Source organism: Brassica rapa, chromosome A03, assembly GCF_000309985.2.
Source record: "Brassica rapa cultivar Chiifu-401-42 chromosome A03, CAAS_Brap_v3.01, whole genome shotgun sequence".
Taxonomy (NCBI): domain Eukaryota; kingdom Viridiplantae; phylum Streptophyta; class Magnoliopsida; order Brassicales; family Brassicaceae; genus Brassica; species Brassica rapa.
This window is the reverse complement of record NC_024797.2, coordinates 20,358,332-20,378,397: the sequence shown is the minus strand read 5'-3', so window position 1 is coordinate 20,378,397 and position 20,066 is coordinate 20,358,332. Positions and strand designations below refer to the sequence as shown.

The 20,066-nt window shown below is 34.1% G+C and overlaps 4 protein-coding genes across 6 annotated transcripts; 1 reads left to right on the top strand and 3 right to left on the bottom strand.

Moving 5' to 3' along the window:
• Positions 1–2,530: 2,530 nt before the first annotated feature.
• On the bottom strand, positions 2,531–2,977 carry LOC103860231 (plant UBX domain-containing protein 12). Its single transcript, XM_009137820.3, has one exon. The coding sequence runs from the start codon at positions 2,975–2,977 to the stop codon at positions 2,531–2,533; it is 447 nt and encodes a 148-aa protein (XP_009136068.1).
• Positions 2,978–3,111: 134 nt separating this feature from the next.
• LOC103860003 lies at positions 3,112–9,820 on the bottom strand. 2 transcript variants are annotated; one of them, XM_009137611.2, is made up of 23 exons: positions 9,679–9,751; positions 9,395–9,589; positions 8,329–8,652; positions 8,131–8,232; positions 7,970–8,029; positions 7,670–7,899; positions 7,477–7,600; positions 7,221–7,401; positions 7,055–7,083; positions 6,814–6,965; positions 6,621–6,723; positions 6,419–6,514; positions 6,290–6,345; positions 6,080–6,203; positions 5,925–5,987; positions 5,789–5,848; positions 5,537–5,698; positions 5,386–5,459; positions 5,212–5,305; positions 4,985–5,121; positions 4,811–4,891; positions 4,619–4,724; positions 3,112–4,522 (listed from the first exon to the last, which is right to left on the bottom strand). In XM_009137611.2, exons 2-23 carry the CDS (start codon positions 9,572–9,574, stop codon positions 4,448–4,450), a joined length of 2,613 nt encoding a protein of 870 aa, XP_009135859.1. In that variant the 5' UTR covers positions 9,575–9,589; positions 9,679–9,751; the 3' UTR covers positions 3,112–4,447. The 2 variants fall into 2 exon arrangements, with proteins under 2 accessions (XP_009135859.1, XP_033144187.1); XM_033288296.1 differs by having other exon boundaries at positions 9,395–9,820.
• Positions 9,821–12,550: 2,730 nt separating this feature from the next.
• LOC103860002 lies at positions 12,551–13,540 on the top strand. The gene has a single exon (XM_009137610.3). It carries the CDS (start codon positions 13,006–13,008, stop codon positions 13,363–13,365), a length of 360 nt encoding a protein of 119 aa, XP_009135858.1. The 5' UTR covers positions 12,551–13,005; the 3' UTR covers positions 13,366–13,540.
• Positions 13,541–14,581: 1,041 nt separating this feature from the next.
• LOC103860230 (long-chain-alcohol oxidase FAO3) lies at positions 14,582–19,986 on the bottom strand. 2 transcript variants are annotated; one of them, XM_009137819.3, is made up of 3 exons: positions 19,724–19,986; positions 18,064–18,336; positions 14,582–16,365 (listed from the first exon to the last, which is right to left on the bottom strand). In XM_009137819.3, exons 1-3 carry the CDS (start codon positions 19,928–19,930, stop codon positions 14,623–14,625), a joined length of 2,223 nt encoding a protein of 740 aa, XP_009136067.1. In that variant the 5' UTR covers positions 19,931–19,986; the 3' UTR covers positions 14,582–14,622. The 2 variants fall into 2 exon arrangements, with proteins under 2 accessions (XP_009136067.1, XP_033144189.1); XM_033288298.1 differs by having other exon boundaries at positions 18,064–18,361; positions 19,724–19,886.
• Positions 19,987–20,066: the final 80 nt, after the last annotated feature.

The following is a 20,066-nucleotide window of genomic DNA, read 5'->3' as shown; positions in this document are numbered from 1 at the left end:
AACCTGATCTGAATCCGGAAGAATATCCAAAAAATCCTCAAATAAGAAAATTAACTTTTATCTCAATATACGAACTACTATTTGAGTTAAATATTTGCAACTTAAATAAGTACTGAAATGTAGAGATTCCAGACGGACCAATCTGCTTCCAACTATCTCAATCCGTAGGGGGTTAAACTTTTATACCGACCGCGCCGGCCTACCATAGGTTGCGATTTGTGTATATATGTTCAAGCCTGCTCCGTATAGCTAAGCAGTTTTGCGAGCCAACCCGTGCGTCTCCACTTAAAATAGGTTATGTAGTTTTCATGCTATGAATGTCAGTTTAGAATATGCATTATGGAGTTTTTCTTATATAAATAATATGCATTAGATTGAAAGCGTTCATTTTTCAAAAGAAAAACGATAAAATAATTATAGAAAAACGAGAGAGGATAAGCAAATATGCTTTACAATATTCTTATCATTTGAACTATTACATATAATAGGCTTGTTTGTAATTATCAATCCAACACATGTGTCCAAGCATAGGCATTGATGTTGTTCTTTTTCTAGTTTAAGCCTAGTAAAAAACTTTACTTCATGTTTCTGGTATTAGTGTAGACTGATTCCAGACTAAGAACAAGACTAAGCCCAAAACTCGAACGACTAAATTCATCGCCTATTGGACTTGGCAGACACGTTGATTTCGTATTTACTGACGTTCCTTTGCAAAACGACGATCATGTGGTACGTTGTTGGCATATAATTTTTTACGAAATAAAAAAAAAAACTGAATTCTCCTCTATTTTTTTTTTCCTAATCTGTGAAGAGTTACGGTAAGGCTACTCTATCTTTGGCTGATGATGGTCGGAATACAGTAATGTGCATCAAATTTAATCCGAATAGCTCAACAGCAGCAGCAGTTTCTGCATAATCAAGTACTTGGCGAGTGATAATATGTTTTCAAAGCCTTTATATGAGTCTACCCTTTATTGTGTCGTCCAAAAACAAAACCTAAAAACCGATGTTTGATTTCTCTCTGTTGTATTGTTGTTTTGATTTTTATGAATTGGGATGTCGTTTTGTTTTCGTATTGGATCCAAGCTGGTTTTTTTTGAAACTTACATAGATCCAGTCCAAATTAGAGGAAAGTTTTAGTTTGACTTAATTTTACTTAAAGAAAGTTAAAAGGTATTTGTTCAGAATGAGAGAGTTGTTTCAGTTTGCAATTATAGGATTTTAAATGGAACCTAAAATCCATATTTTAATGAGGGAATACAAAGCAGAGGAATATATCATGTCTATTTCTTTTTGGGAAAATTGCTAAAACAGAACAAAAAATAGCATGGTTGTTCATTTAGTATAAAATATTTTTTGTCCATTTTTTTCCATTTTACCATTTCAATTTCTAAAACTTAATGAAATAAATAGTTTTATGAATCAAAAAATTTATGCAAAAATACAAACAATTGATAAAATACTCATATACGCAAACTGATATTTTTTTGTTGAAAAACTTGATAAATTTAAATTTTAAATTACGTTATACTAAAAGTAGATTTTGTCTTCTACGGAAAATGAGTTTTGTAGAAATTGAATTCCGGATTAAACAAGTTCATATCTATTTTTTTAGAACGAACAATCTACTTTTAATTAAACTTCTAAAAATAGGGAATGCGAATTCTACTAATTGTATTAGCTACTTTTTCTACGAATGCAGTTTCTACTTTTACGAGGTATTCTAAAATTCTAGAAATACGAAATCTAGACATTACATGAGGTAGAATCTGCTTATGGAATTTTTGTCTTGGTTCTACGCAGTGTAGAAAGTGTAAGAAGGCTCAAGACATGCAAGAGTAAGAACACATGTCATCCCTTGCAAATGTTTTCTTTTCAGAATCTATTGAAGAGAACTTGCCATATATGTTAATTAGATCTAATTGAAAAAACAAGAACATTAGTTATATAATGATACCATAGTTGTTATAGAGCATATGAAAGTTCAAAAATGTTATTCTTTCTTTGTGCACAAAGTCAGGAAGCTCCTATGGTTTTAATGTAATGATCAACTGAAGACCACAAGTTGTCCTGAGAAATAAACATGTCGACGAAGTTGTCTTCAGTTTTTTACTTTGTTTTTGTATAAGTTCTCTTTCTTTATGCTTTTAAGTTTTTATTTCATGTTTTTGTGTTATGGATTTGAAATCAAATCCACAATTCAAATATATTTCCTTTTATACTTTTCGGGTAGATACATGTAATTTAAGAAAATATTAGGAATTTTAATTATTTTCGACACGTTTGAGTTACTTTGACCCCGTTACCAACTCATAGCCGTTACAAGAATAATGTTGACGAGTGATATTTGCTGAAGTTGTTGTCATAATTGATTAACTAAAACCGTAACCATGGAAAGGTGATACATGTTCTATGATAGACTTTGAAACAGTTTGTTTTGTAAATCGATTTGATCGAATCTTTCCGATGAACTTGAGATTACAAAATACAAACTAAGTAGCAGAAGCAAGAAAAAAAGAGAGGTTATTCTTCACATCCAAGTCACAGAGATCAAAGAGTTGGCAAGCCCAGATTGTTCGAAACTCGTGTAATATCCGTAATAAAGATTCTTGTAATAACCCGGAATGGCTTGAAACAGCTTGAAAGGCTTGTTCCTCTCCGATTGATCCATCTGGGAGTAGCAAAACGACCAGAGAAGCTGAACCGATTCTGATTTCAAGAAGTTTCTCTGCACTCTTCTCCCGTCAGGTAATCGAACGCAGATCCTACACAAAACGCTTCTATCCCAATCGCTACTTGGCTCTTCGGACAATTCCGGGTATCCAATAACCGCTTTTGGGAACAAACATGTTGTTGTTGTACTCTCGGTCGCTGCTGCTACGTCGGAAGAGCGTTTTGGGCGTTTGGTATCGACCGACGGCGATGAATTCTCCGCTAGCGATTGGCGTTCAAGCATCGCGAATGCTCTTTTTGCCATTGGATGGAATCGAACTGTTGATTTCCATGTAAGAGGGTGTGAGTGGATGTTGTTGCGATTGCAGCTTCTCTATTACTTATAGGCGTGGAGAAAAAGAACGACGTTCTCGTTTCGCTTCAAAATGGATATTTTCCTTTTGTTTAAAAAAAAAAGGATATTTTCTTTTTTTTTTTATTATTTTCAACAGAATAAATTATGGATATTCAACTTTCTTTTTCTTCAAAATATTGAGCTTTTCCATTTTATACGGACTATAAATTGATCGTCAATTCTCTAAATATTCCTCAACTACTACATTTTTCTGTCTTTGATAACTAATAATTACTAACTATTTTCTTGTGTTTCAAAAAAGAAAAATACTAACTATTTTCTTATAATCTTGCGAAAAGAGCCAAACTAGTTCATTAGAGAAAGAAACCCCAAATTTTACTTTATTTGTGTGTTATATGTTCTGAGCCGAATTGAACCTGTTTCTTATAGTTTTAATCGGTTCCCAGTTTTGTTCCCTTGTGATGACCATGAAAGAGTACAAGATACAGTGCACCTTCCATGAGCCAATACCCATGCAGCCATGCTTAAGCTAAGAGGGCTGCACTGCACAAACAGTGTCTCCATCTGATGAAGGCATGCTCTCCACTTTTGTGTGATTATGTGACTCGTACGGTACGAGAATCTTCACGTATTACATAGTTAAATCGGTGATCAGGTTCGCCGATGTTTCATAGATTCACGTAAAAATGCCAAATATTCACTTTTTACCGTATATATCTGTCAACTAAGGAAAGCCCTTCAATGATTAAGGTAAGAATCTTCACGTATTACATAGTTAAATCGGTGAAAATCCCAATGGTTTCCGATAATTCAATGTTGCAATTTAAGGATGATGCATACCTGCCAGCCGATGAACCTCTTGGGTCTATAGAAGCAACCCTAAGCCTCATTACCTCAAACTTTTGGCTTTTGCCTTGCTTATGAGATAAAGAGGGGCCACTCTTCATGAAGTGTGGTATGTGTTGGAACTTTTTTTTTGGATTTTGTATTTATGAAGTAAACGATAAGACACATTGTTCTCATTGCGACAAATAGGAGATTTGAAGTATACGGGAGCGTTAACTTTGTGGCTTGCCACAAAGTAGCAGAGTTGGGTTGTAACTAAGGTTTAGCTTTCTCAAAAAACAGATGCACTTGTTGTAAACAAATCAGTTTTCTTTGAATAAATTTAACATATATTTAAAAAAAAAAAAGATAAGACACATTGTTGAGGCGGTTATGAACTTTTATTGTAGAATAAATTGATATATGGTCTGGACAGTACAATATTGTTGGCACAGAATTATGGAAGCATATATTCTTACAAGTTTACATATGTACTTTCACACCCAAACTATGAATCTTTTATGGAAAACAACACAAGAAATGAGAGAGCAATAATACTTTAAGCAAGTTTGAAAAAGATGCATATATTCTTGATTATACTTGAGCAGAAGGGAAGCTGCGAAATGGATCCCCAAGTGCAGCCACATTCCCAGGACGTGAGAACACTACCTGTAACGTTGGCCAAAACGCATGATCAAGTATTCAAATAATGTCTTTATTGAGTGACACTGAGGAAAAAGCATGGTTAATACTCATATGTGTAACCTGATAGTTTCCAAGGGTAAGAGTCTTGAAACCAGCTGCACAGTAGTCAAAATAATATTCCCATGTTCTGATGAATTTATCGTCGAATCCAAGATCATTTATTTGTCTGCAAAGATAATAAGTTGGACATATGAGAAAGCATATGATTATCAGAACATAAAACAGAGGAAATGTTTTTAGTATTAAGCTTACTTCTGTCTCTCCAAGAAGGTCTTCCTCCACAATCTCAATGTTTGGTAGTAATGAATCCCAATGTTCTCAACGTTTTCAATGCTGATTTTTATTTGGGTGTAAGAAAGGTTGAAGGAAAGAGAAAGTAGAGAAAATGCACTTGAAACTAAACACTTGATAAAGAAAAGACTTTACCATAGTCTAGAAGAAGATGCCATGGCTGAAGTAACTCTGGCTAAAGAAGGAAGGCATCCACCAGGGAATATGTATTCTTTTATGAAATCTGAACTTAGTCTGTACTCATCATAACGCTCCTCAGGTATTGAAATGAACTTTTATGGTCAAAACATTATAAAAAAAGATCAATGATTGTGAAAACATGAGACTGGAAATTAGCTGAAAATGAAAAAAGAAAATGTTACCTGCAATACAAAAATGCCATCTTCTGCAAGTGCAGCTTCACAATGTCTAAAAAACGTCTCCATGAATTCATGGCCAACAGCTTCTAGCATCTCACTGAAGTTTCCAAAATGTTTTATTATAAGATAGATTACAAAGTTACATATACAGCAGATAAGAGAGACAATATATATTACCAAGATATAATCCTGTCATATTTGTGAGCATCAGATAGTTGGCGATAATCGCAGAGCTTAAACTTAATCCGATCCTGGTGATTAAGATGTTATATTGTTAGTCATAGGATATGGAAATCAATACCAAGATCCAGAGATGGATTCTGCTAACCTCAAGTCCAGCTTCTTTCACTTTTTCTTCTGCATACTTAAGTTGTTCAATAGAAAGTGTGATGCCAGTGTATTTGCATCCAGTTCTTTTCACAACTTCTATGGCTAAAGTTCCCCACCCGCATCCGATTTCTAAAACCTCATGATTCTTCTCAATCCTTGCCTATAGTGAAATGTTTTGCCATTAAAAACAGAGAATAAAAGAATCCTGGTTCTTGATTTAAATCAAGAAACACTTTTCTATAGACGTTACCTTATCAATTAGAAGATATATTTTTCTCATTTGTGCAGTTCTCAGATCTTCATCAACCCACTATAACATGAAAATGGAAAAAGGTTGTAAGTCAGAATCAGAGATATTAACTGAAAAAAATAAAATAATACCCCACCTTGAATACTGCAGAGGAATAAGTCATGGTATCATCCAGGAACAAAGCAAAAAGCTCATTACTCTGCATAAGTACCCAACCATGAAGCAAATCAAAAACTCAGAGTAGATATGTTCGTTTGACACATAGTGAATGTAAGGCACAAGAAAACTTACAAGGTCATAGTGACGAGAAATGTTCCTTCGAGCTTGGGTTAATGTGTTCTGCCTAGAAAAATGCTTTAGAAAATTATTTGCAGATGCTAAACTGGCAGTCAGGAACATCGGTGTCCACCATCCCCTATGAGATCAAACACAGGTTTTTGTAATGTTGTGACAAGTGAAAGCTTACTTAATAGCTTAGCTAAAATTTGAATCATCCTTTACCTTTTCTTAGCAAGTTTTGAGTTTTTTGAGTTCAATTCTTTGTTTGCAATAAGAATCTGCAAGTTTATGATGGATGTCATAAGTTTCTATACTCATATCTTTATGCTTCAATAAGTGTATTTACCATACCATGATCAGATCCAAAAGTCCTCTTTCCTTATCAGAAAATGAAAAATCTCCATTGATATAAGCATCAGCAAGGCCTAAATCTGCCTGTGTCATAACCTATGGGGGAAAAAAACAATAAAGAATCCAGCTCTAGAGCTTTAGAGAAAAAACAAGTTTCACTGATTGCAAGAACTAATCTAAAACCAGTGTCCTATGTGCAAACCTTCCAGTAAAACTGAGGACTGTGGACTTCAAGGATAGATTTCAAGTGACAGCTTGAATCCTTTCCTTCAAAAGTGAACACTGTACCTCCTTCTTCATGTATTCTGTAAGGAACTAACTAATAAGTATATGTAATACTGAAGAAATGATATAAGATGAAACTAGGACGTTCAAGACAAGAGAAAAAGACTCACGTTATACAACCGGTTGATATGAAATTTCTCAAGAATTTAGTAAAGAAAAACCGAGCCCCTTTCTCGGTTACAGATGGGACCATATGTTTCGGGTTGGTAAAAGTTGTAACCATATCTTTTCCTAGCAGACATTGTGAAGCCGCCATGCCAGCCTGACATAATATTAACAAACTTCTGAAGTTAAAAATAAAACTCACTAAGAGGAACTTTGAATTGGATTAACTATAGAAATGATCAATGCCTTTAGTCCTTCTTCATGGAAACCATAACCTGCAAAAAGGTAAATGAACCACATTAACTAACATTGACAGGGACTAAACATAGGGTTTAGTTCATTTTATTTAAGAAGTTAGAATGAGTTTTATCTTAAAACAAATTTGATTAGTACTACAAAATCCAGGTGTTACCTTGATATGCACCACAGAACCATATACCACGCTTCCCTTGAATCTGGTATAGCTCTTGTGAAGCTTTCCAAGTGGAAACGGAGGGCACAGGATGACTAGTGGTCCATTTGAACAATGTTTTCTTCGGTGTATATTCAGGATTAACAGTGATAAAGAATGGATCATGTTCCTCTCCAAGCTTCTGTTATAGAAAAAAACACACTTTCAATCTCATTTTCTTCTATGTTAAAAAGCTATCCAAATGCTGTCAATGTACCTGAATTATATTGAGCCAATATGTAACGCTCGCTTTATTTTCAGAACTTCCTAGGAAATTCCAAGCGCTCCAAGCACCAGTCTTCCGTGGCATCAGGTCAGTGTCACGGTGGAGATAAAGATCGCTGCATTGAAACAAGTTAATGAGTCTCCATAATCTTGCTTAGATTAGATTATTACAAGTATGGGTTTACCTGTCAGTGTATTGGAAAGCACCAAGAACCCTAGTCTCCTCATAAGTAACTTTATCTCCAAGTAATTTCAAAGCATCTGGTGCGTGCACAGCTAATATGCAGCTATCGAATATTTGTTGAGATCCATCTTCAGTTGTTACTATGACGCAACCATTCTCAGATGTCGCAACAGATTGTACATTGCAATTTGTTATAATCTTGCATCCTCGTTTCTCCAATTCTGCCCTAACCTGATCCGCAAGTAATCTGAGTAACAAAACCAATATATATATAATACATGCAACTTTAGTAATTTAGAACCTTTGCCACAAAAGTCTGAGAACGTCCTGCAACGGTCAGCCCCTCTGGCCTCCCAAAGAGCTGAGAAAGAAATGATAAACAAAGTTAAGAAAGCACTCTTTTATCAAAATATATATACTTACAAAAATTAGAAAGTACTTTAGACAGATTTATGTATGAACCTGAAGCAAATGGTGGTTACGACAAAACGAAAGAACAGAGTACGCCGAAAGGTTGAGAACGCTCTCTGATGAACCTGACCATATCAAACCACATACTGGTACCTGTCCAATAACATAATCTTAGCTTTAGAAAGAAAAAAAACATAATTTATTATTTTATTTGTTGTCCAAGAAACTCTCATGAACATACTATCTCACCAAGTAAGCCTTTTGAAACACGTCAGAATACCCATGAGACTTGAGAAACTCTCCTAGGGTGTCTGTTCTGTCGACATCAAGGTTACGCTCCAGGTCTTCTAGATATTTTTGTACGTCTTCCTTGAACTTTTTTGTTTCTCTGATCATCTGCCAGAAATACGGATTGAGAATGTTTCTCTTCTGAGCAAACAAGCTTGAAAGGCCGTGGCGGCATCCCCATTCGTAGCCTCGGCCATTGTCAAGGCTCACTGAGAAAGACATATCAGAATCCTCCATGTCTACCTCTAGATTCTTCAAGAATCCCATCATGTTCGGATGCGTAACCTGATTACATAGATAGTCATGATCGTTATCCAATTTTTTTTTTTTACGTATTTTTAGTTTATTACTCCCGAGTCACGAGACTCACGAGTCACGACCTATCAAAACGTCTAGGCGGCCCTAGCAGAGCCTATACACCACAATCAAAGCTACAAGAGATTTTCTATGCATTTTGGCCCACATATACATCATCAGGTCTGTGCAATTCAATTATACATATATAGTAATCTTATTTACGTAAATAGCAATTTTGTTAAGTTGCTGCTATTAGCAAATAACAAAAATTTGTCTACACAAAAATTAGTCATGAAAGGTATCTGGTGACTTGATTAATTTTATCGTTAAAACACTTTAAACTATATAGTTTTCAAGTAAATGATTAAATGTGTTCCCTAAAAAAGTAAATGGCCAAAACGAACCATTGTTCAACACGAAATGACAGATTTAAAAAGACTCAACATGATAGATAGCATGTTCATATGATGGAAATTGAAGTTTATCTCATGGAAAAGGAGCGTATAGAAACGCGTCTCAAAATGTTTAATGGGCATAGGACTATAGGAGTAAAAACTTCTAAAACGAATGTGTGTCTATCTTTTGTTCAAAACTTGCTATTTACTTATAAAATACTATCCATATATATTCATTTCCACGCACATACCGTTTATATATTTACTAAGAAAATGGAATTTTGGGTGGCTTTCGTTTTAATAATTCCAGATAGAGGCAGAGCAAGCATACGTACACTATTGAAGACTGTGAATCCAAGGTCTAAGTCAACGCCATCAAAACGCATCGTTCTAGCATGACCTCCCAGAGAGTCCTCCTTTTCGAACAGCACCAACTCCTTAACTGCGTCATCTCTTGCAAGAACGTAAGCACTTCCCAATCCACTTACCCCACCTCCGATCACCGCCACCCTCATTTTTATTCGTTTTTCCTATTTAAAAGTTATTTTCTGAAAATCTTGGACAAAACCGACTATAGAATGAATTAATGAATAATTAATTCATATAGACAAGAAAATACCTGTTTTTGTGTGCACAAAGTGGATTTGATCTAAAGATGGGGACTTGTTGAAATACATGCGCCCATATTCTGCTAACTTATATAGAAATAAGCCTGAAACTTAAGGCGTGTCCGGGGTAACATTTGATTTTTGACTTGTATAACTAATTCCTTAATAAAAAAATTATTTATAAAATTATTTTAAATAACGCCAACTCATTCTAGTTTAATTTCAAGACGCAAACGACATAACCCCGGATACGCTTGTTCTTCGCAACAATTCATTGATTCTTAAAAGGATATTATATTTGGTATGAATATTTACGAAAGAAGAAATTACAAGTCGATCATGTGGTGTCTTAGCTGGTTTATTCTTATATGAAAATATTTATACGCAATTCATGAACAATTTTTTTTTAATATTTAGGAGTTGTGTCAATTTTGGTACCATTCAAAGTTGAAACCAAAATTTCATAATTATTTGAAGCATAAAGTTATTCAGTTAGAAATATTAGTTTGACCGACTCTCTTCTGACAGCAACAGCTCTTGTTTAAAATAATGGAAGGCCGCCTTAACAAACGAGAAACAAATTGACATTGAATACAAATTTATTCAATAATACCGTACTAGTATTATTTTGGTTTTCATATAGAAAATAAGATTATTTTCTTATTGTATATTTTTGATTATATGGGTATCTACTACTTAAGCCACTTGACTGGTTTTGTATGGCCGACTCTGACTGGAGTTAAATCGATTTCGCGTGGAAAATTCTCGAGCTGCCTCACAGGTAGTATAGTTTCTCATATACCAGAAGCACATATCTGATCAAGGCGTCACAGGCAGGGTCGGTCAATTAGAAGGACAAGTGATGTGACAGTTCCAGGGCCAAACACGTGCGCTCCAATAGTTAGATTCTAGTAAGTTTCTCATAGTATTTAGGTTAATAAACTACTTGTCCTTCTGTTTCAAAAGAAGAACAAAAAAAATACTTGTCCTTCTCTCTTTTCTTAGAAAAAAAATATATTTTAAGAAATCACCAATGGAATTCTTTTATCTTTATTTTTTTTCTTATGATTCTTGGACCATACCGACTATAGAAACGTAGAATATTCAATATTGGATCAATGAGGAACTAATCATGTAGAAAAGAAATATACCTCTTTGTTTTTGACATAAGGTGCATTTGATCTCAAGATGGGATTTGTCGAAGCAACATTACATTCATTTCTACCCCTGCTTATACTTATAACGTGATAGATAACCTGATTAGTGATTAGGCTAACGGCGTGTCCGGGGAGACATTTATTTGTGACTTACATAACTAATTAATATAGATAAAGTGATTCTCATTATAGTTTAATGTCAAGAAGCAAGGCAAGATACTCCGGGATAAGTATGCTTGATCTTCGCCACAACCCAATGGTCATAAAAAGTATTTTAAATTGAAAATGGATGTGTGACAAGTCAGTACCAACTATCAAGTAATGTCTAGCTGATTCGTTAGATATCAAATTATTATTTTTAGTTTGTTCAAAATAATTTGACTATTAAACAAGATTCTTATCTTTTTTTTAAACAACTTTTTTTTATCTTACATTTTCAACGCTGCCTACCCTCCAATATGTCAATCTTGCACCTATCTGAGGGCAGACAAAATGTGTCAATCAGCGAACATATATTTTTGCTTGGATAATGTTTCTATCCAAAAACTTTAATTACTCTAATTTGAACTAAAAGTTTAAAACAAGTGTACATGATTAACCAAAATATTATATTTCAAACTTAATTGCAAGATACAACTTTAAACTCTTTAGAGAAATAAAACCAAACTTCAAATTTCTATATAATATAAGATAAAGACTCTTCACAGAAAAAAAAAAGATAACATAGTTTCTCAATATCCCTTGATTGTTGAGGTAATCACTAACATAGTTTCTTAATATCCCTTGATTGTTGAGGTAATCACTAACATAGTTTCTTAATATCCAATCTCTTTATTATTCTCTGTATTAAAGAACAAAAACACTATCGAAGTCAATGGTATCTCTCATAGAATTTCACGTAATTCTTTTTGATAACCTTAAAATAGTTTTTTCACCAAAATAATCTACAAAAAGGAAAATTGCCAAAAGAAGTTTCATTAAAGAACCAAAAGATTTTTATACACTTATTTTGTAGATACATAAATATAAATAATTATTAAATAAAATAAATAAATTTCTTATAGTTTACTAATTATATGTTTTTAAATTCGAACTTTTTTATAAATTTGTTTTTTTGAAACTTTTTTTTTGTTGAAAATCGTTTTTTTCAAAATTGAGTTTCAAAAATTTGTTTCGAAACTAATTTAAGTATTTTTAAAAAAAAAATCATATATTTTATCTCTCAAATCTAAACCATAATTCTAGTTTAGATAATACTAGGAATATAAATGTCTATTTACCTTTTAATGAAACATTATATTCATTTTGACCATTGGAAGTTATATTTGTGATTAAAAAAACTTTAAAGGGTCCTAGAAAATTTCTCAAGAATTCCTCACCTTTTAAATTGAATAAAATAATGAAAAACCGAAAAAAAGTTTAGAAATTATCTAGTGGGAAACTCTATTTTGAGAGACAGCATTTACATGTGTCAATTATATATTAGTTTTTTTTTTAAATGTAAAAAATGACTAAATAACATTTTTTACTTACTGATCTCTAATATTGCTATCTAAAGTAACCCAACTTCACTTAATTCTCCATCATCCGCGACTTCTAAAAAGCTAGATATTAGATTTAATGTAGGCCCACGAAGGTCATCAGATTTTATTGCAGGCCCAGTTAAAGCCTCGTCGCATTTTTTTGATCTATCGAATATAAGAAGTTACGTCTCTTTTCCCATTCATCTCTCTCTCTCTCTATTTTATCCCCTTTGCTCTCCGTCTTTCGCTGCTTACTCCTCCGCCGATCCCGGCGGCGATATCTCTTCCCCGATCTCAGCCTACTTTATCTTCTCCGATCTACGGCCTCGAATTTTCACGGATCCTTGACGGTGCCGTATATTGCCGTCACCAATACGCTCAGATTTATCTCATCCGGCAACCTCCGATCGCTTTTTAAATATTTTTATATTCTCTTTAATTTAAACATCATCACAAAACTCTTTTATTTTATTTTATCGAGAAAACTTTTTTTATTAACTTCTGTCCGTATCCGCTTATTTTTCTCGACAAGTCATGCGTTTGACGCTTTTCACCTCAGGTGAGAAATGAATTGACATCTCTGCCCTTTCTTGTGTACATTGACCATTATCACCCTGATCCGATAACCACGTGCCATCATCTGAAGAAAAGTAATCAAATGAGTCAAAACCACCACGCGCATGCAGTTCAAACGACGGGCGCGTCGAGAAAACGCAAGGACATGACGGAGAGTGGTTTAGATTTTGATCCAAGAGCCGCTTCGGCTACATCGAACCTGGTCTTGGCCGGCTACATGGCTCACGAGTTCCTCACGTGCGGGACGATGTTGGGCCGGAAGCTATATCCTGGATGGGCTGAAGTTGGGCCGTTGGACACGCCGTCGCCGCAACAACACAGGGAAGTGAAGAAGAAGACTCACCAGAGCTACTCTGATGTCTCGAGTGTGTTCAAGACAGATGGGATCCATATTCCTGGTGTGGTCAACCCGACCCAGCTTGCTAAATGGATCCAGATGTGACTGTAATAATAATAATAGGTATTTATCATCATTGCCATTAGCTTTTTCCTTTTTACTTATGAGTTATGATCGTCTCTTTGGATCTGTTATGATCTTTCAACATGTTACTAATAATTTGATGAATGTGTGTTAGTCTTGTGTTTATCGTTTGCATCTACTAGTTATCGAGTTTCAAGACAATTATCCTCTAACTGTTACTACGGGACATTTAAATGCCCATATGATTAATCTTGACTCGGGTCAAGATCCCGAACATTAATCTATAAGAAATATAACCTAATTATCGCTCCAGTTTGATACGCAAACTACGTGCAGTAAAAATATACGTATAATACTATACTGCATGCGTGGTGAGCCAGCAAGAATTTATTGTGGAGAAAGATACATGCTTGTACTGTACATTCCGATCAAAAAATGAGTTATCTTCCAATAAATAGAAAACAATAACATATTATTAGACTATCAGTAACATTTTCTGAAGAAAGATATTGTTGTTATTTGTATATGTTTGAACATGAATAACCTTTCCTGGAGATTAAGAAACTGTGGATAATGCATGGTTGCTTACTTACAAAGCTGTCCTGGTATATTTAAAAAAACCAGAAATGATAAAATTTATAAGAACAAGAATGACAACCCATAAGAGATTTTACGTACTGCGAAGTAGAAAGATGTTTTCTTAGCTTTTAACTAAGAACCATCTATTAAATAAAAAATATAAGAATCAGTTCTTAGCCGAAAAGTGTAAAAAAAAACAAAAAAAAAATGTCAAAACACGAGTTAAGAACCTTAAATTAAGAACCCGGATTAATCATACTCTAAGTGTATTAAGAACAAGACAATTTGACCACCCAGTTTATATATGGATTTTCTGTAAGTTTAACAAATAATAATAATAATAATAAATCACACTACACAGATCTACAAGGATTTTTTAATGCAGAGTTGATATACGAAATTGAAGTCATCATTTTCTTCAAAGAATTAACCAATGGTGATGGACTTAGGGCATCTGCATTGAGGGTCCAATGCAGAAGTTCACACATTTCCCAAAAAAAAAAATATTATAATATTCTCATTTTTATGAACTCAGCTCTTGCAGGTTCATTAGGATGAATCCGGTTCATCACTGTAACGCGGACCTCACGCCACGTGGCGGCCCGCGATTGGTCCATTTATTTTTTTTATTTTTATTTTTTTTAAAAATCAAACAAAAAAACAAAAAAAAATAATAAAAAATTAAAATTATGATCCTCCTCAAAGTTCATTGATGCTCTTAACAATTCTCGTGGAGATACAATAAGCCGTAGACATAATTGTAATCATAGGATTAACACCAACCGCACTAGGCAACACGCTTCCATCGCACACAAACAACTTATCAGCTTCCCAACTCTCTCCATCAAGATCTATCGCTCCTTCATCTTCATCCACTCCAATTCTACAGCTTCCCATCTGATGAGCTGAGCTATACACACTCCAATTCTCGGTCATCGCCTTTGGCCCTTCCTCTGCACTCACCGAGTCCAAAAACTCCTCGATCAACTTCTCATCAACCCCTTTGCATATCAGTTTCTGCCCGTCGCTTCTATGAGTTCCCACTTCCTCTGCTCCAGCTGCTATGAGTATCCTCAACGACTGTCTAAGCCCGGCTGTGATATTCTCTCTATCTATTTTATCAACAACGTAGCTTATCCTGCCTTCGGTTCTCACCTCTCCTGAACCGCGATCTCTAACTATCGTTATGAGATTCGCGGTTCTTGAGTATCTTGACATTCTCTTCTTCATGTCAAGCCCTGAGATCCAAGGACATAGCACCGAGAATGAGGCTGGTCCTAGTGCAGGTGTCTCAATGATGGCTCTAACTTCTGAATCTTCTGACAACACTTTGCTCATTGATGTTATAATCCCGCCTTCGTAAGACCTTCCCTTGAAGTTGAAACTGGAAGATTCCTTGTTCGGGAAGTAACCCCACGTCATTAGGACAGGGTGTAGGTGAAGGTTTTTACCAATGTGTCGGTTTTTCAACCCGCTTTTGATCATCAACGGAGGTGTTAAAAGTGAACCAGCCGCTGAAACCGTTACTCTAGCTTCGATCTTTATTTTCTTCGCTATGTTTCCGTTTAAAGATTTCGCCATCACTCCTAAGCATTTCATTTTCTTGCGTCCTACGTTATTACCGTTCTTTTCAAGTATAAATCTCTCCGCTTTACACCCCGTTAAAATAACAGCTCCGTGACTCACGGCGTCTACAAGCCAAGTCCGGTCGCTTCCTTTCTTGTCTCCTTGTCTGCATCCATACCCGCACGACCCACAATAATGCCTCTCCGAGGAGTTACGTGCAACGTTTTCGACATTGATCCCAAGATTTTCACAACCTTTCCTAAGAACCTGGTTTTGAAAACCCTCCAGTTCACATGTCTCCGTGACGCCTATCCGCTTCCACACTAGTTCCATAGCTGAAACATATTCTTTGGTGGCGTAAAGAGGGATCTTTCGATCCTCCGACCATTCTTGAAGAACCGACTTCGGCGTTTTTATACACGCAGACCAGTTAACAGCAGATCCACCGCCTACGGTTGCACCAGCGAGCACCATCATGTTCCCATCAATGGTTGGGAGGATCCCTCCATTTTCATACAGTTTGTTCATGCCAGGACCTTCGGTAGAAGGATAAGTAGACGGCGTATAGTAGCTTCCTTTCTCCATAACAACTACTTTCATACCAGCTTTTGCTAGAACAGAAGCAGCCACGCCTCCTCCTGAACCAGATCCGACCACGACAGCGTCGCATTTGATTCTGATCGTATCGTGGTCTGTTTCCGCTTCTAGGCCCTTTTGAGCAAGTGATTCGACGAGAGTTTGCTCTGTTTCTTGCATGGTCTCCACCATCCCTTTTTCAAGAGGTCTTTCTTTATGTGTTTCAGAAGGTTTATTCTCATTGGTGTTCACGTTGTAACCTATGGCTTCCCATGCAAGGTTTTCGCCATTTGGACTCACCTAGACAAAAGCATCGGCAAATCAAGATAATAATAAGATTTATAGTTAAAAATCTAATTTACTAAACATAGAAAATACTAATATTATAATTCTAATTTTTAAAATAAAATAATATTTTGTAAAATAATAATAAGTTGTCAGCACAAAAGTAGGAAAAATCCTATTTTGAAACCAGTAGATTCTGGTTCAGGTTTACAAAACGCATGGTTATTAATTTACATTTCTTTTTAAATATTTTTTTAGTTTAATGAAAAAATTATATATTTTAATTTATGTTAATATGTGTAGATAAGTTTAGTTTTTGTTATTTTGGCAATAATCAAGTTAAAAAAAAATATAATAGATATTTTGTTGGATCTTATAACGTATTATTATATTACAGTTTTTAGAATTTAATAAAATGATTGTTGAGTAAAAATGGCATTTTTTGTGTATCGAATAATGTAATTTTTTTTTATAAAAACAATATCATAAAATATATTTTTCGTTTATTGATCAAAATTAAATTAATTTTAATTTGCATACTTTAATAATAATTTCGAATTTAATTATTCTAATTTTTCCAAATAAAAGATTTAAGGAGATTTTGTTATACTAGAATAGAAACTTATATTTATTTTATGTGTAATTAAACAAAGGAAAAGACAATCTCATATGGTTTGGTAAATTTTTTAGGTTTAGGGTTTTTTTATTTTTGGAACTTTCTGTTTAGCTTGATGGATTTTAGATTGGTTAATCCAAATTGAACACAACTGTAAAATAAATACAGTCTCTTTGTGACTTAGACAAGCCTTGGAGTGTAAAGAAAAACAGAGGATTTGGGACATACCTAGAGATGTCAAATGGGCGGGCTCTAAATGGGTGGCCCGTGTCCAAATCGATATGGTCAAAAATGGACAGACCCAAATTAAACCATAATTAAAATTTGTCCAGATGGGTGAACCCAATTATATCTATGGGCAACACTGGGCTTAACCATTTGGACAATGGGCGGCCCAATAAACTTAAATGTCTAGGGTTTGGAAATTTGGAAGAAAACACAAATCATTTTTTTTTCTTCTCGTCTCACTCTTGCGATTTTTCTTCGTGTTTGATTCTTCCTCTTCGAGTCCTCGTCTTTGATTTTTCTTCTTCGTGTTCGATTCTTCTTCCTCGTCTTTGTTCTTCTTCGATTCTTTTCGGTTCTTCTTCACTAACTTCTGATTTCATTATCTTAAGGTTTGATTTCGTGATTTGTGTTGTGGGTTTTCACTATTAGCTACTGATTTGTATCATCTACTAATATTGTGTTATGGGTTAGATGGATCGGTGATTTGTGTTCATAACGAAGTTGGTGGCGAGTCTGGCGACTGTTTCTGTTTCCACAAATCAGACAAAATCACCAATCTTTTGAACTTATCTTATGTTTTTTATAACTTTGAAACATGAAGTTTAAAACATAAAGTTTAAATATATGGCATTTTTAAAATTGAAAACTTCAGAATCTTTAAATCTTTAAAACTGAAATTATGTTGTTTAAATTAAGTGGGCATATGGACCGTCCATGGATAGCCCAACATATCATGGTATTATTTGGTTATGGTCTCATTTGGACATGGTTCTATTTGGGCTTTGACCAAAAATGTCCAGCAAAAACTGAAACCCATTCGGACATACCTAAACCTGCCCAACCCGCCCATTTGACATCTCTAGACATACCCGGGAGAAGAAACAGAAGAGGAAGGCGACTTTGATGTAGACAAAGGCAGCTCTAATAGGAGTTAAAAGCCAGTTTCTGAATTGTTTCTGAAGTACTCTTTCCCTCTTCTCCAACGAGAGCTCACTGAATTTCTCGACGAAAGGCCATCTCGAGACCAAACATTCGGTTCCACAAATGAGTAACGTCCCTAGCCGAGTAGCAAGCAAGAACAGAACCAGTCTCGTTACAAGGTAAGTTTCTACTGTCCCTCGTTTAGTGATCAACTCAATGCTCTGCATCCAATAAATAAGTCTTTCACTCACGCAATATTTGACTTCTATTCAAAACATTTACCTTCATTTATAGACCTCGCTTTATCAGTGCGTATATTTTTTATAGAACCACTAAACGTTGTTTTTCTTTTAACTTTTAACATTTTTTTTGTAACAAATTTTTTTTTTAACATTTCTTATTTTTGGTAAAAGGTCCTCAAACATTGTTTGGGTTAACTCAAAAAAAGAACGCCATCCAATGCAAAATGAAGAACCTTCAGCGTTTTTTTTAAAACAAAGTTGATTTTTGTTGAGTTTAAATTTTGCAAGGACACCTTATAAAACATTGTCTATAAACACACATTTACAAAAAAAAAAAAACATGAACATGTTTGATATTTCAAGAATATAAAAGAGAAAAAGACTAGAATAGCACCAAACCAAGTTTATGTTCCCAAAGTAGCACTTAAGGCTCAAAATCACAAAAATAGGTTTCATTAAAGAGGTAAATATACACTTATACCCCTTGAGTTAATTAATCCAAACCTTAGGGTTTAGAGTTAAGGGGTGGGGTTTAGGAATTAGGGTTTAAAATTTTATAAAAAATAAATACTAAAATAAAAATAAAAATTTTAAAAACAGTTTCAAAAAGTATCCTTAAATTATAAAAAAAAAATTTGAAAAAAAAAATTATAAAAAATTTCAAAAAAAAAAAATTTCAAAAAAAAAATTATAAAAATTTCGAATCTGAAAACATATAATCTGAAACTATAAAAAAAATTTTTTTTTTTTTTTTTTTTTTATTTTTTATTTTTTATTTTTATTTATTTTTGTTTGTTTATTTAATTTTAAACCAAGGGTATTAGGGATATTTTACCCTTTAATGAATGTCATTTTTGTGACTTTCTCCTTCTAGTGCTATTTTTGAGACATAAACTTCAAAAGGTGATATTATTGACAATTGCCCAATATAAAATTTAAAATATATTATACACATATTATAGTTTTATGTAAAACGAGTTTGAATCAAACTCTATGTTTTTGTTTCTGTGTAGACGTTTGACAAATTTTTTTGTATTGAAAAGGAAAATTGAGTTAAAAAATAGATAATTCTTTCAGATAGCTATTTTTAAGTTTTTGTCACAAAAATAGATTTTAAATTAAAGATCAAAATAATTTTTATTTTATTTTTTTATTTTTAAATTTTTAATATTTATTTTTTAGTTTTTAAAATTAAAATTCTATCCCAAAATCCCACCACAAGTCTAGATTAGTTATACTTTTACCCTTTAATAAAAAAATTTGGTCACTTTTTTTTATTGAAAACTATTTTAACGACAAAAACTTAAAAATATTATTTTAGGGAATTTTTTTTAAAAAAAATGTATCCAGAAGAAAGTGGGTTTACCTCGCGAACAACAGGAGTACGAGACCCAGAAGTAAAGAAAAATGATCGGAGTGTCTCTTTGTTCCGGTAGTGATCATCTCCGCCGGAATATTCTTCAGGCGGCGACACTGGAGGCAAGACAGCTTCGCAGAAGCTAGCTAGGGACTCCATCTCTGCCGTCGTGATTCCCAGGTGGCCAAAGTTTCCGGTGTCTATGTTGTTACCCATGACCTTTTAATTCGCTTTAATTGTATAAAACCGATTTATTTTTCGTTTCGATAAGGAAGAACTGAGAAGCACCAGACAAATATATATAGATTGATAAGATACAGCTGTTTTGACAAAATTGCAAAGAGAACCCCTG

What these genes read in the sequence shown, in the direction of transcription:
- LOC103860231 (XM_009137820.3), bottom strand. Translation starts at nt 2,977, where the DNA reads ATGGCAAAAAGAGCATTCGCGATGCTTGAACGCCAATCGCTAGCGGAG.
- LOC103860003 (XM_033288296.1), bottom strand. Translation starts at nt 9,574, where the DNA reads ATGAGGGTGGCGGTGATCGGAGGTGGGGTAAGTGGATTGGGAAGTGCT. An exon ending in TTTCTCGTCACTATGACCTT is followed by an intron (nt 5,988 to 6,079) that starts GTAAGTTTTCTT and finishes GTACTTATGCAG; the next exon opens with AGTAATGAGCTTTTTGCTTT. An exon ending in ACCTTCTTGGAGAGACAGAA is followed by an intron (nt 4,725 to 4,810) that starts GTAAGCTTAATA and finishes TTATCTTTGCAG; the next exon opens with ACAAATAAATGATCTTGGAT.
- LOC103860002 (XM_009137610.3), top strand. Translation starts at nt 13,006, where the DNA reads ATGAGTCAAAACCACCACGCGCATGCAGTTCAAACGACGGGCGCGTCG.
- LOC103860230 (XM_009137819.3), bottom strand. Translation starts at nt 19,930, where the DNA reads ATGGGTAACAACATAGACACCGGAAACTTTGGCCACCTGGGAATCACG. An exon ending in GTACTCCTGTTGTTCGCGAG is followed by an intron (nt 18,337 to 19,723) that starts GTAAACCCACTT and finishes TATTGGATGCAG; the next exon opens with AGCATTGAGTTGATCACTAA. An exon ending in TCTTCTGTTTCTTCTCCCGG is followed by an intron (nt 16,366 to 18,063) that starts GTATGTCTAGAG and finishes GCTTTTGTCTAG; the next exon opens with GTGAGTCCAAATGGCGAAAA.